The 15,693-nt window shown below is 37.1% G+C and overlaps 1 protein-coding gene across 8 annotated transcripts in view; it reads left to right on the top strand.

Annotated features, from left to right (window-relative positions):
• LOC128599569 (intermembrane lipid transfer protein VPS13B) overlaps window positions 1–15,693 on the top strand; it is a 252,991-nt gene that overhangs the window by 114,207 nt on the left and 123,091 nt on the right. For 6 of the 8 annotated variants that reach the window (XM_053611298.1, XM_053611299.1, XM_053611301.1 and 3 more), the window contains 5 exons: window positions 3,325–3,493; window positions 7,483–7,597; window positions 10,733–10,874; window positions 14,370–14,769; window positions 14,891–15,008. In XM_053611298.1, coding sequence (XP_053467273.1) covers window positions 3,325–3,493; window positions 7,483–7,597; window positions 10,733–10,874; window positions 14,370–14,769; window positions 14,891–15,008 — 944 coding nt within the window. Of the gene's footprint in view, window positions 1–3,324; window positions 3,494–7,482; window positions 7,598–7,826; window positions 7,885–10,732; window positions 10,875–14,369; window positions 14,770–14,890; window positions 15,009–15,693 lie in introns of those variants that run through there. The other 2 variants (XM_053611303.1, XM_053611304.1) reach the window with 2 other exon arrangements.

Here is a 15,693-nt window from a genome sequence, read left to right as displayed (position 1 = left end):
CAAAACAACAACAACCCCTTTACCTGATTTGTTAACCCTAACCTAAAATGTAGAAATAAATTATGTTTGAATGACATCTCTTGTGTAGTCCTTGAAAACAAAAAAATAGTGCTTGAAAAGTCATTGAAAGTCCTGGAATTTCATTATAAAGCATCTGTATGAACCCTGCAATCACAACTTAAATATTTTACATAAATAATATTTACAATCACAACTTTTTTTCCCCATTAATAATAATATACATACTGTATATACACAAAATAAAATATAAAACAAAAGCATACCATCAGGTTGTAGGGGAGCAGAATAATTATTTGATGGCTGGACAGAACCAATGAAAATAACACCAGGGAGAATATCCCAACACTTTCATAAACATGCTGTCACCAAGACATGTGAACATAAATTATCTAATTGCTGATCCAAAAGACTATGATTAGATTATATCCATTACAATTGCAGTATGAAAACAGTAGAAACAATCAGGTCCTACTGGGTTGGAGGAACTGCTTGGAGACTCTGGTTCTGCAGATGTTGGATCATCTGAACATTGCCCATCCACATTTGCAGCTTAAATACAAACAAATGTTTTTTGTTTAAATCCATGCATATTATCACACAAAATGTTCGACAGCTATTCACAGGTGAAGTTTGTTTTAAGAAAAACCTGAATGTTTTAACATATACAGTCATGTGAAAAAATAAGTACATCCCATAGATATTTGTTGGCGCTTTTGACATATTTGGACAAGCAAACATTTGACATCTTTGAAACAGTGCCTATTAATAAAGTTGATATTCTTGAACAAAACTACAAGGAAAATGATCACCAGCAATTATTCACAACAATTAATGAATGTGTGGCTGTGTGGCATGACCAAACATTATAGGTTTTATGTGTCAGCCGCTATATTTTACTTCCCTGAACTGTGCAGCTGTGAAACCTAATGTGTGAAACCTAATTAATTAGCCAGCTAGCTAGCTACCATCCAAAATTTCTTAGCCTAGGTAACTAGCTAATAAATTAACTAGTGTGTTGTAGCTAATTAGCTTCCTAACATTAGACAAAGAGAAGTTAAGTGACAGCAACACTAATGTCCTTTGAGACATTAGTTAAAGTGTTTAATACGTACTTACCACTGAAGCTTAAGTGGATGCTGAAAACGCACTGCGGTAGAACAAAATGGTTATGCGGGTTGAATTTGAAATGAACTGACCCGACCAATGGAGTGCTCTGTCACTCATCACTGATCTTTGTCAGGACAGGAGCATTTCAGCAGCCAATCAGATTTTAGCTGTAGCCAGTGCCTCCATGTTCAACTGCAACACATTTGAAAATGTCACGAAGTTTGTTAGGATACAATCTATTTGTAATGAGACAAGATATTTTTGAAGTAAACAAATCATTATTTATAATCATGAACACTCTTGAAGTTAAGTTCTCTATGAATCTTCATGAGACACTAAAGAGTCATTGTAATCTAAACAATCATGTAATCTAATTAATGGGAGAGATTGGGCCTAAAATGGTTTACTCCCGTAGAAGTGCACTGATATTCTTGTTGACCATATAATTGTGATTTATTGTAAACAATACAATGCAAGAAAAAAACATGCATCTGCATCTGTAGAAAATACAGTAATTTACTGTGTACTTTACCGTTGCTTTAAGGGTTTTCTGTTTTTTTGTTTTTTATGGTAAAATAATGCATTTTTTACAAAACAATAATGCAAAAAGTGTCAACTGTTCTTGGGTTTACACGGATTTAACTGTTAATTAAAGGTTAGTTTCATGTTTTGTAATTAACAGTTTTTTACTTTCCCTATTTTACTTTCTTCACCGGTGAAACCACTGACATTTTTTATAGTATGGCCTTCCGGGGCCTTTTGGTGTTCCTGAGCTCACCAGTGCATTCTTTCTTCTTAAGAATGTACCAGATTGTTGATTTGGCAACTTCTAAAGTTTCTGCTATCTCTCTGACAGGTCTGTTTTTGTTTTGTTTTTTAAGTCTAATGATGGTCTCCATCATTTGCCTTGACACCTCTTTGGACCGCATGTTGAGAGTTCCCATGAACAGCTACCAAATGTAAATTCAAAGGTTTGAATCTCCATCTCCAGACCTTTTATCTCCTTAATTCGGCATGAAATAACAAGGAAGCAGGCCACACCTGGGCATGAAACTGCTTATCAGTCAATTGTCCAATTACTTTTGAGTCTGTGAAAATGGAGGGACACTGTAAAAAAAACAAAACAAAACAAAAAAAATGCTGTAATTACTGCAATATTTTTTGATAACCCCTTGAATTAAAGCTAAAAAGTCTACACTTCAGTCACACCTTGATTGCTTAATTTCAAATCCATTATGGTGGAGTACAGAGGCGAAATTCCAAAAATTTTGTCTCTGTCCAAATACTTATGGACCTGACTATGCTGAATTAGTCATATTTGAAGATTAGATAAAATTGAACAAAATATATTTAACCATACCGTGGTATAATCACACTTTATCTGTTATATTGATAGATGTTAAGCCTGGTTTATACTTCTGTGCTAAATTCATATTTGCTTCTTTGCATCACAATGCAGAGAGGGGATCATTTTGTTTTCCATGGTCTTTCAGGCCTTTTGGTGTCCCTGAACTCACCAACATGCTATTTCTTTGTAAGAATGTACCAAATGCTTGATTTGACCACACCTAAAGATTTTTGCTATCTCTCTGATGGATTTGTTTTGATTTTTCAGCCTAATAATAGCTTGCTTCACTGGCAGAGACGGCCCTTTGAGCTTCACATTGAGGGTTGACAGCAACAGATTCTAAATGCAAATGCCACACTTGAAATAACATACACCTGGGCACGGAACAGCAGAGCATCCAATTGCCAAATTACTTTTTGTCCCTTAATATGGAATTGGCATATAAAAAGTGCTGTAATTCCTATATCCTTCACATGATTTGTATGTAAGCACTTTGAACTCATATTCTCATACTCATATTCTTCTTATTTAATTTTAACTCCCATATACTTTGATAGACAGCTAAAATAACAATATCTTTCAGTGTTCAAATATTGACTGACTGCATAGAGAAAACAGCAGTAGGCCTAGAGTATTGTGGAACACCAAACTTTGTAAGTATGCATGTGTTCCGATGCAACAAACAAATGCCATCTTTCTGCTGTTAATTCAGACTCCCACCTGAACATCAGTATGTATCCCTAACCAAAGTCCTATACTAACAGGGATAGATACCTGCAGGCCATAGTCTTGAACAAATATACAAGTAAATATGGACTATTTTAATGTAATGACTGTATGTTACTCAGGGTGACTCTGTGCCAACTGGTGAGGACCCCTCCTTCTGTGAGCCTCTAACTCTAGAGCAGAAGACAAGCACAATTGGTGGGGCCAGTGGGAAGGTTAGCCTGTGGATGCAATGGATGCTGCCTAAACTGACTGTCAAACTGTTCGCTCCAGACCCAACCACAAAGACAGGTAGAGCTGTCCTCCTCCCAGCTGTAAGAGTCAGTCTGTACTGTGTGAGCACTGAATAACTTTACATATAACACATTAACGATGCAGGCACTGTGGTTTCAGTGTTCAAGAGGCCTTGCCTATTTGCTCATTAACAATAAAATAAAAATTGGTCTTCACCAATCTATGAACAAACAAATAACCTCAGGTGACAACAACAGCGACAAAAAAAATGCAACAGATTTCAATATGCAGTATTCCCCCCCCCCCCCCCCCCCCCAAAAAAAGTAAACCGACATTCAGAAACCAGGTGGAAAACACAAGTACACCCCTCATATTTCCACATTCAAGAAGAGAGTCATAATCAGATTAATTAATCATCAAGAAGTGTTATACCTCTATATAAGCAGACCCTTTGGCACTTTGGTGTTCTGGATCACTCAGGTGTGTGTCCAAATCATGCCAAGACGAAAGGACATCAGCCATGACCTCAGGGAAGCAACTGTTGTTTCTCATCAATCTGGGAATGGTTAAGGCCATCTCTAAACAATTTAAAATTCACCATTCTACAATATGAGAGATTGTTTAAAAATGCAAAGCCTTTGGACAATTGCCCATCTTCCCAGGAGTGGGCATCCCAGAAAATTCAGTCCAACATCAGACCGTTTAATGCTCAGAGATATAAAGAAGAACCCAAGAGCTACATCATGTGACCTCCAGGCCTCTGTAAGCACATTAAATGTTTACATTCATGACAGCACAATCATAAAAAGACTGCGCAAGAATGGCTTGTGGCTAGGAAAATGCCCCTTATCGTGGCAGCATGACTTAGGTTTGCATCTGAATAAGCCACAGAAGTTCTGAAACAATATCCTTTGGACTGATGAGACCATGGTGGAGATGTTTGGTCATAATGCAGAGCACCATGTTTGGCAAAAACCAAACACAGCATGTCACCACAAATACCTCATGCCAACCATCAAGAATAGTGGTGGAGCGGTGATGATTGATTGGGATTGTTTTGCAGCCACAGGACCTGGGGAAACTTGCAATCATTGGGACAACAATGAACTCCACTTTATTGCAGAATATTATTGAGACAAATGTGAGGTCATCTGTCCAGCAGCTTAAGCTGGGCTGAAATTGGGTCATGCGACAGGTCAATGATCACAAACACACCATCAAATCAGCATCTGAATGGCTAAAGAAGCAAAAAAATCAAGGTGTTGGAATGGTGACTTCAAAGTCCAGACCTCAACCCCATTGAGATGCTGTGGAAGGATCTTAATTAAGAGAGCTGTGCATAAATTTATGCCCTCAGATATCAATGAACTGAAGCAATGTTGTAAAGCAAAGTGGGCCACAATTTCTCTAAAACGTTGTCAGAGACTCCTACAGAAAACATTTACTTCAAGTTATTGTTGTTAAAGGTGGTTCTAAATGTTACTGAATTATAAGATGTACTTATTTTTCCTGCCTGGATTCTGAATGTTGTTTTATTTTTTGGAAAAAAATGACTACATATTGATATGTTGTTTTTTTTTTTGTTTGTTTGTTTTGTGTTTTTGTCACATTTTTGTTGTATTCCCATGACTGTATTACACACACGCACAAACGTGCATAAATGCACAGTACCCTGTGAAAGTATTGGAACAGCAAGGCCAATTCTTTTCTTTTTGTTATACACTGAAGTCATTTGGGTTTGAGATCAAATGACGAATATGAGACGATAGATCCGAATTTAAGCTTACACTAATATTTACATCAAGATATGTTAAACAACTTGGAACAATGGCATCTTTGTGTGTGTGTGTGTGTGTGGGGGGGTGTTATCAATTGGGTTAAGGTCTGGTGATTTGACTTGGCCAGTCTAAATTGTTTAAAACATGTAGATATAAATATCAGGAAATCTGTTGTCTTATATTAAATTTTTTTTTCAAACACGAAGGTCTTCAGTGTATAGCAAAAACAAAATAATTGGCCTTGCCATTCCAGTATTTACGGAGGGGAATGTATGTACAATGGATATAAAAAGTCTACACAACCCTGTTGAAATGGCAGGTTTTTGTGATGTAAAAAAATTAACCCAAGACTAATCATAGCAGAACTTTTTCCACCCTCAATGTGAAATTACATCATATAAAAATTAAGTGAAAAACACAGACATTTTAGAGAAAAATAGAAGGGAAAAAAAGCAATAACTTGGTTGCATAAGTCTGTACACCCTTTTATAATTGGGGATGTGGCTGTATTGAGAATGAACCAATCACATTCAATCGCATGTTTAAAAGTAATTGTCATACAGCTGTCATCAATGACATTATTCTGATTAAACTCAAATAAACATCAGCTGTTTTTGTAGGGTGGTTAGACAGATGTCCTTTCTCCCAAAAAACATTCAAGCCCAACTAAATCACCCCAAACCATGTGGCAACATGTTATGGGCTGACAAGTTACAAAAGTTCTAATAATTCCAAAAGGAATGTTTGGTGCAAAAAAAAAAGCATAGCACCAAAAGTACACTATACCTTTGGTACATCATGGTGGTGTCATCATCATGCTTTAGGGCTGCTTTTCTTCAGCCAGACCCTGGGCTTTTATCAAGGTGGAGGGATGTTATGCATTAATGACAAAGCCGGTTAATCGGCACCGATAACCGATTGCTGGAACTATCGGTTATCTGCAAAAATCCACACTGATGGTTTTTCCTGGGTGTGTCCGTTGCGGTTGCGGGAGTGGATGAGAAGGGTTCGCCGTCATTATATACTCCAAGAGCGGCCTCTAGAGGTGAAATAAAAACCATCACTGACGCCTTGGTGTTTGTTTTGACACTTGAGACTAAATTCTACATGGAGTGGGATACTTCAGATGCGGATTTAAAACATGGACAATGAGTTATTTGGAGTACAATTTGGTTCTGTTTGGATGTACATCTTTTATTTACTCTAATAGTTCTTAATTAATTATTTATTAATTAGTTAATTTATATTAACATTTGTATATTTCATTAAAAAAAAAGTAGAGTACTTTCAGCACTTTTTTTTTATAATAAAGTTCAGCAATATTTTACTTTGACTGTTATGCTTTCATTCAGTACCAATTTTAAAAACTATCAGTTGATTAATCGGTTATTGGCAGGTACTGCCAAACTTAGTTATCGGTAAAATCCACTATCAGTCGCCCTCTCATGAATAGCTACAAATACCAGTTGATTTTAGTGCGAAATCAGGTGTCTGCTAGTAAGCTGAAGATAAATAGGAATTTCATTTTTCAGCATGACAATGACCCAAAGCATACATCTGAGTCAACAAAGGAATGACTTAACCAAAAGATGCTCAAGCTTTTTGAATGACCTAGCCAGAGCCTAGATCTGAATTGAATTAAAAATCAGTGGAGTGACCCGAAGCGGGCTGTGCACAGGACATGCCCTCAAAATTTGATGGATATAGTATGTTTTTGCAAGAAAGAGTGGGAAAATATTGCCAAGTCAAGATGTGCCATGCTGACAGACTCTTAACCAAAACGACTGAGTGATGTGCTTCAACAAAGCATTATTTTAGGGTGTGCATACTTATGCAACTAGGTTATTATTTTTTATTTTTCCATTGTCCATAAAATAGTTTGATTGTTTTTCACATATCTTTATATGTTGTAATTTCACATTGAGGGTGGAAAAAGCTCTGACACGATTTAACTTGGTTTCATTTTTTTTTTTTACACATCACAAAAACCTGCCATTATAATAGGGGTGTCTAGACTTTTTATATCCATTGTAACTGGTTACAGCACTGCGCCCAATTTAAAGAGAGACTCAGTACTACTCGGTAAAAAACAAATTTTATCTTCACATGTGTGTTTGTAAGAAAGCCTTTGGCAGTTAATTTCTCAGCATTTTATTTCATTTGCAAGCTTGGTAGAATAAAATAGAATGCCTGTTATATAACAAAATGTGCCTGATAATATTTGCAAGTTTGTTGAATATGTGTAAGTAGTGTTGTGTTTGTTTACAGAGATCTGTGTGCTCAGTGAGCTGGAGGATCTAAGTGCATCAGTGGACATGCAGGACGTGTACACCAAACTGAAATGTAAAGTGAGCAGCTTCAACATTGACCATTACAGAAGCAGGTAGGACACATGGGAAGAATGGGAAATAGTGAGTAGATGAAAGAAAATGATTCACTGTTCAATGTTTGTACGTTGTTAACTTGTATTGCATTGTTTGGTTGAAAACACCAATCTCAAACACTGTTTACATGGCTTCAGTGTTTTAAGGAGTGTTTTAACTAATTCGTGAGAGGTTGTAGATGGGTGTGTATGCTGATTGTGTTATGAGATAGGTTATGTTATGTTCTAGACCAGGTGAGGCTGACTGTTTTGAAGGAGTGATTCTGCAGTGCAAGGAGAAAGCAGTGGTGAGATTCTCCAGTTACAGAGCCTGCTGCTAAACTGTACAGAGGAACAGACACAGTTATTCTGCAGCATACCAGGGCAGTGGGAGCAGCAATGTGTATTTCAGAGCTGTTCCCATCCACAGACTGCATATCTGCTGCAGACTGATTGCAGAAAGTTCCAAAAATGCAATGCAGTGTTTGTCTCCTGTGTTGTTCTCCCTATACCTCCTCTGATTGGCTGAGATGGTTAATTTAATTAGTTGCTGATTGATTCTCTTGGTGCTGAATATTTGGTGAGGCTGGGTGGTATTGCTTGTTGCTGAAACTTACTTGGTGGCATATACGGCTCATACTCAATCATGTTTTGCTTGTTCAATCATATACATATGTTAGGCCTGTGCAATATTGATTTTTCTCTGCTTGTGAGTTTTGTTTAAGAAATTTCAATAAACGGTTTATTCATCAAGAACAGAAAAAAGACAGAAAAATTAGAATTTCCTCCAATTGAGGTTTAAGGATAAGGGGGAAGGCATAAGATTACTAGCTCTACAGTCGGTACTGGCAGTGGCAATCTCAGAAACTCTGGTGGATGGTGTCTTTTTACGTGATTGTGTAGTAATGTGCAGTAAACCACAAAAAAAAACAGTAATATTTTAATAATAGATATTTACAGGGTGTCCCAGAAGTCTATATACTTAGGGGAAATTAACATTTATTAGCAAAATGTAACTTTATATACAACACACCCTCTACATAATTGCCATTTCTTTGTAAACACACATGGAGTCGTCTCTCCCAGTCATCGTGAGCTTAACATCTAGTGTTATGCATGAAATTGTATGTCCATCGCAACCTTGTGACAGTTTTCTGATCCAGCTATGAGATGATTTCAATATTGATATCTGCCATGATACTGGTAACAAAAAGCATTTTTATAGACCATCAATTTACTAAACCAGCTGATATTAATTTACACAGATAGGGGGTATAATTCCTTATGGATTTCAGCTGGTTCCTTGCCTTGGAGAACTGCTTTTTCTTTGTGTGCTCAATACTTTTTTCCTGTGTCATTCCACTTCATTACACACAACTTTATTTATGAACTTTAATGTTGTGAATTCTTTATATTTCCAGATTTCTTGAGTTAATACTGATGTCTGGTGAAAATTTAGTTTGGATAACCTCATTGAAAATATATTTAATGAAAAAAATGTTGACGCGTCCAATACTTATTTCCCCCACTGTAGGCATTCTCCATTTAACTTGACAGAATCCAAGAGCACCCTGTGAGTCAAGTTGAGATTCGTGGGGGGAGGGGTGTGTCTTCCAGGAAGTTAATATTGGAGAGGTCAAAACTCTTGCACAGATAATACCAGATTCATATGTTGATTGGCTGTTCTCCCATATTATTAGGGAGAAAAAGACTGCTCTCTTGGAGAATTTCTGAGTGATGTCTCTTACTAGCATACTTCGATGCGGCACTCCTATGCAAAAAGGGTAAATGTCACTGGATATCGTAATATTAGGCTTGGGGAGTAACAGAATACGTGTTATGTAGTTATGCGTTATGTAGTTAGGATACAAAAAAAAAGTTAACTGTAATCCGTTACATTTACGTAAAAAAAAAAAAGTAATCAGATTACAGGTACATTTTGTAAAAAATGGGAATACTATCAGGATTACAATTGTTTTTCATTTAAAACCAAATAAATTAATCTTTTGACATAACATAATATAGACAGGTGCTTGCTTATAGTTCTGGTTCTCTCTGGCCAGTTGTAGCTCACGTGAGCATCCTGCTGGTGCATGTGCAAATATGTTTTTTAATTAAATCAAATTATCAAAGTTAATTTAGTAGAAATGAACATAAATTGTTCTCTGAAATGCTTTTGTTATGGTGACCATATGTCCTCTTTTTTCCAGACATGTTCCCCGATCTTAAAAAAGGCTTTAGTTTCATTATGACATGCATATGGTCCAATACTGCATCATGTGTGTGCATATTTGCATTGCTTTAACCCCTCTCTGTAATTCCCCACTTCTCGCACATCAATTGGTCGATTATAAAAGACTTGCAGCAATTATTGGTCAAATTCCTGCCTCTCAACCATTAGCCTACTCTCAGCGAACACGCAAAGGTGAAGCACTGTTGTGTACTGCGTCCAACGGTTGCTTGACAATAGCAGCAAATGATAGTTGTCTTGAGTCGAAACAATGCCCATGGCCATATAAGGTCATTTTTAATTCCATGTTATCACATTGCTTCGTATTACCTGGTCATTCAAATGTGTAAATGATTTTAAGCTCTAAAATAAGCTCTGAATAAAAGTATTTTAGATCATATTGCTTTTCTCTAGACTTTATTTACATATGTGACTGTGAAGTAATCCAAAAACAATTACAGATTACTTTCATATTGTGATACTTGGATTACATTACTGATTACATTTTTTATGAAGTAATTTGTAACTGTAACAGAATATATTTTTTAAATTAATCCTCCCAACCCTCCCATAATATCATGTAAGGACAATAAAATAGTAAGTAAATGAAATATTGCACATGCCTAACAGATTAAACACATACATTTCTAATTTGTGAAGATAAAAAAAAAAAAAAAGTGTAAACACATAACAGCAAAAATACTGGTGGAGAAATTTGCATTTGGGCCCTCTGGTGGCCTGTGTAAGCATTTTGCTGAGGGAATTGTTACGTGGATGAGTCTTTAATTTCACCAAACTGGTGCTGCTTCTATCCTTTTCAGTGTACTCTGTTACAAATGAATTGACAAGACAAAAAGTCAAAATCTTGTCTTTTCACCTTTTTACTTTTTTGTTTGTCCTCTTCTAAACTTACATTGGGGTTCTAGTGGGAAGGCTGGTCCCATGTGGCCAGGTGTGTGTAGCGGGGTGCTGCTATCCTGCACGGACAAACTGAACCGACGTACCCTGCTGCTTCGCCAAGCCAAGCACCAAGACCCCTTCAGCCACTTCTCTGCCTTCTTTCCTCCTGTAAGCGCTTCTGTCTTACCTCTGATTTGGCAACTTAGAGTTTCCAACAGCCTACACACCCACACACAGACTGAGTACTGAACATTTCTAATTAATCTGTACACCATTCCAAGCACTCCTCTAATCTTTTGGCTAAAAAAAAAAAAACTATTTTATTGACTTTTTTTTATTTTTATATGAAATTCTAGAGTCAGTCCTTTGTGTGTGTTTTCAGTAGGCTGCTGAATGCTTTGTTTCCTCACTAAGCTATCAGGCAAATCTAATTCATTCTTTGCAATATTGTTCATTCTTTACAAGCTCATGTTGTTTTGGAGGGTATGAAGTTAAAATGATGCCAAAAAGATTCACATTCCCGTACGGGGTAAGGTTTGTGAAAGTGTACATAAGATTTATGCAAGCATAAATTAAATTTGCATACGTAAGTGAAGCTTTGTAAAGGTGTAAATCATTGTTTCAAGCGTGACAAAACAAGATTTGCAGCGTTTGACTGTTTTTCGTAAGTGTTATTAATGTGTTGTGAAACTGCAGCTTAGTATTAACGCGACATAAATATGATCTGTATTCTTCTGACTTCCGATTTTCCACGCTTACTGTTTTGGCACATTATTTTAGCTGAAACATGCCCAAAGGCATTGCAAGCCTGTGAACAGCGATTTGCAAGCAAAAACATTGGTGTCAAGAACTGCAGAACGAACTGACCTCATAGAACTGCATGTGTAAAAAATAAACTGTAGCAAATGTCCAAATGACTTGTGTATGTAGGGAAAATATTTTCTTGAAATTACCAGATATGTACTGTTCTGTCTTTCTTTTAGCTGCACTTACAGTTTTGGCATGATTCTTTCACTCATTAAGGTACGTTCACACACATAGCAATTTTATTTCTGATAGCCACCAGTCGCTGTACAATGAAGTTGCCAGTAGGTGTTCCTACTACTGGTTGCAATAGTAACAACTAGCATTCCACTTTTTATAACAAACTAGTTCTATTGACACTAAAATTAAACATTCTGGAGGGTGAGCGATCTTTATATAAAATTCAAATATGCATCATATCCTACAAGATGAAGGAGAAGCAGTGCCATTGCGGCCATCTATCTGCGACAAAAGCGCAAGTGCCAGTTAGCTTAGCTTATGGCCTTAGTGCATTTAAAGCAAAATAATAATAATGTAGCACACTCGCTTTATGTTGCAACTGAGCAAAATCCCGGTGTAGCTCCTATCTCAGTATGTGAGCATCACCATCGGGGTGTCATTCACTATATGTTTGATGACCGGGAGCCGGACCGCAGCTCTTGCCGGACCGCAGCTCTTCAGCCACTCCTGGGTGAAGTGTCGAGCTCAGTGCTGCTCGTTCCCAGGCGCTGAAGCAGCGACAAGCTGGACACTTCACCCAGTATAAGAGCTACACCGGGATTTTGCTTGATTGCACCAATAATAATAATAATTATTATTATTATTTTTTTTTTGTTGTTGCTTGCTTTAAACCCGCTAAGACCCTAAACTAAGCTAATTGGCTATTCACGCAATGGCTGCTTCTATTAATGAGCACAGGTGGCTACGAATCACATGCACTATACTGTCTTCACTCCCATTGGTAGTCGCTGCACCAAGTCACTCCAAATTTGCATAAAGTTAAACTTTTCTGAAATTTAGCTGGACACACACATCTAGTCACCAATTGTCACTGCCGCTCATGTTGCTGGAAGTTACCAGCTCTCATTGATACTGAATGGTCTCTGGTTGCTTTGTCGCTGCGAGTCGGTCTATGTGTGAATGAACTTTTTAAAGGAAAAATGCCAGTAGAGATTACCCCAACCTGGGTATTTAATATTTAGAGCTGTATTGTATTGGGTATTGTTGGCATGAGCACTGCATGATTCTGAGAACTTGCAACTTAGTCTGACACAGAATAGAATAAAAAAGCAATAGATACACCCTTTGAGTTTTAATTTTCAGAGATTTGGTATTAAACTTTTTAATTATAGAGTTTACCATCAGCTCAGTGGTGTAAGCAGATTATATGGTATATAGAATTTGTAAGTAAATGCCAAACAAATCCAAGAACTTTTTTAATTTCTTAGATTTCTTATACACACACACACACAGGCACACATACATTATATATATATATATATATATATATATATATATATATATATATATATATATATATATATATATATATAATGTATGTGTGTGTGTGTGTGTGTGTGTGTGCATATATGTTTGTGTGTGCGTTAAAAGTACCATTCTGGCAGCGAGAGCGATGCTGAGCTAAATGAAGATAAAGATGTCTTCTGGCGTGTTTATTGAAGCAATAAGATAAGAGTAAATCGAGAGTCAACGAGAACCTCATTTGATTGGCTACTAGAAGAAGGTAGACCCACCTTCCCCCTCACGCTTGCAAAACTCTAATGAGTGAGAGAATCATGCCAAAAGTGTAAGCTCAGCTAAAAGAAAGATGGAACAGTACATATCTGGTTATTTCAGGAAAATATTCTCCCTATGTACACAACACGTCATTTGGACATTTGCAACAGTTAATTTTTTTTTACACATACAGGTTGGTTCTACGCGGCCAGTCCGTTCTGCAGTTCTTCACAGGCTTGCAATGCTTTTAGTCATTATTTCAGCTAAATAAATGTGCCAAAAGTGTAAGCGCGGAAAAATGGAAGTCAGAAGAATACGGATCATATTTATTTCGCATTAACATGAAGCTGCAGTTTCACAACAAATGAATTACACATACGAAAAACAGTGAAATGCTGCAAATCTTTTTGTCTTATACTTGAAACTTGATTTAGATCTTTACAAAGCTTCAGTTGCACATGCAAATTTAATTTACCCTTGCAATCTTATGTACACTTTCACAAATCTTACCCTGCGAGGGCATGCAAATCTTTTTGGCACCATTTTACCTTCATAGGAGGGTGCATGAAATGATGATCTGTGTAAGAAAAATTGCTGTAAAGAAATTGTGCATGTGATTATTTTGTATTTAATAATAAAAATAATAATAACCAAGACAATGGTGATAATGATGATAAGGTGCCATGTTCTAAGTTGTTTAACACATCTAGATGTAAATAACAGGAAATGAAAGCTGAAATTCAGATCGGTCATCTTTTGATCTCAAACCCAAATGTCTTCAATGTATAGAAAAAAACATCAGAATTGATCTTGCTGTTCCAATACTTTTGAAGGGGACTTATTATTTATTTATTTATTTATTTATTTATTTTTAATCATATTACTTAAGCAATTCATGCAGAAATACAGAACATTCTTGAATGGATCACAAACTCTTCAAAGTCTCACAACAAACATATCAGTTAATTATAGTTGTTGGTCAGCTTTATACAGTTTATATACTATAAATTAGTGTTACTTCACTGTCTTTATAAACAATTGAAATGTTTCACTTATTACCTTGTCTAACTGCCTCTCATATTAACATTTGATTGGCTGTATGTGGTTTTCCTGGTTGAACAGATGGCAGCAAAGGCTTTGGAGGCATGTCACCAGCCTCATGGCTTCCTGTCATTGACATACACACAGGCCGTGACCTGCAATGTCCTCCATAAGCTAACAGCACGGCATGAGAAAGCAGGACCTCAGAGGCTTAGTAGTGGTGGGTCTGATGGCTCCCCACAACATCTACACGAAATCCTGCTGACTGCTCAGCCATTTGACCTGGTGCTCTCATGCCCCCTACTGGCCAGCATAACCCAGGTGTTCCACACACTCTCACCTCCACCTTCCAGATGGATGGTCAAAGAGTTCCGGTCAGCTGGCCAGCCAATGAGAGGCCGTGCCTTCTCCTCAAGCAGTCTGCCACTCATCTACGTCAATACAAGTGTGATCCGAATCTTCTTCCCCCTTCAGGACAGCAGTGAGCTCCCAAATATGGGGATTTTTTTCCTATACCAGCAGTACATCAACTAGACTCTTCATAAAGTGTTTAATAAAACATCAACTAAGTGTGATTGTTGATTTAATGTGTGGGTATGCAGGTTCTCACCTGAAGGAGAAGGTAGAGGACACACTTGTTCTCAAGATTGGGTCAGTCAGCATGGCTCCTCAGGCAGATAATCCTCTCACCCGCACCATACTGCGAAAAGATATTTATCAGTAAGTACATCCCACACACTATCAGTGAGTGCAATACACAAACCCCATGTTACCTACAAGGTTCTCTACTTAGTACCTTCCTCCTGGTTCATTGATTGATTTATCAATCGATTGATTGATTGACTGACTGATTGATTGATTAAAACAAACACAAATCTACAATAGCTTGTCAGATATTCAGCCTGAGTGATGCTAAATTGAGGAGAAGAAAAAAAACAAGGAACACAGCACACAGTCACTAAGCACTTGAAGATTGCTTGTGCTGTCTCTACAACTACAAACCACATTGGATAATCTAATTGACATCATGCTGGATTACAAAAATAAGTACAATCCATTAAGTGACCTTTACAAAGTATGCCTTTCAATAATGTTAGTTTTCATTTTTCAACAACGTTGTTGGCAAAATCTCACTCTGCATGGACTTCATGTCACAATTTTAGTTTATGGTTCTAAATGTTCAATCTGTACTTAATGCATTACCCTGCATTACCACTCTCCAGTTGAACAACCCAAACTACAGACTTCACACAGCCTATGAACCTTTCAGTAAAATTTTTCCATGTACACTCTGCTAGGCCATCAGTATGGGGACTGGTGAGTATCCTCACACCCACTTGAGATCTCTTGTGCAAACTCCAGAGTATGATACCTTACTTCCACCCATCATCTTTTTGGAGGTGAA

This window comes from Ictalurus furcatus, chromosome 23, assembly GCF_023375685.1.
Source record: "Ictalurus furcatus strain D&B chromosome 23, Billie_1.0, whole genome shotgun sequence".
In the NCBI taxonomy this organism is placed as follows: Eukaryota; Metazoa; Chordata; class Actinopteri; order Siluriformes; family Ictaluridae; genus Ictalurus; species Ictalurus furcatus.
The sequence above is the reverse complement of the archived record's forward strand: the minus strand, read 5'-3'. Positions and strand labels throughout refer to the sequence as shown.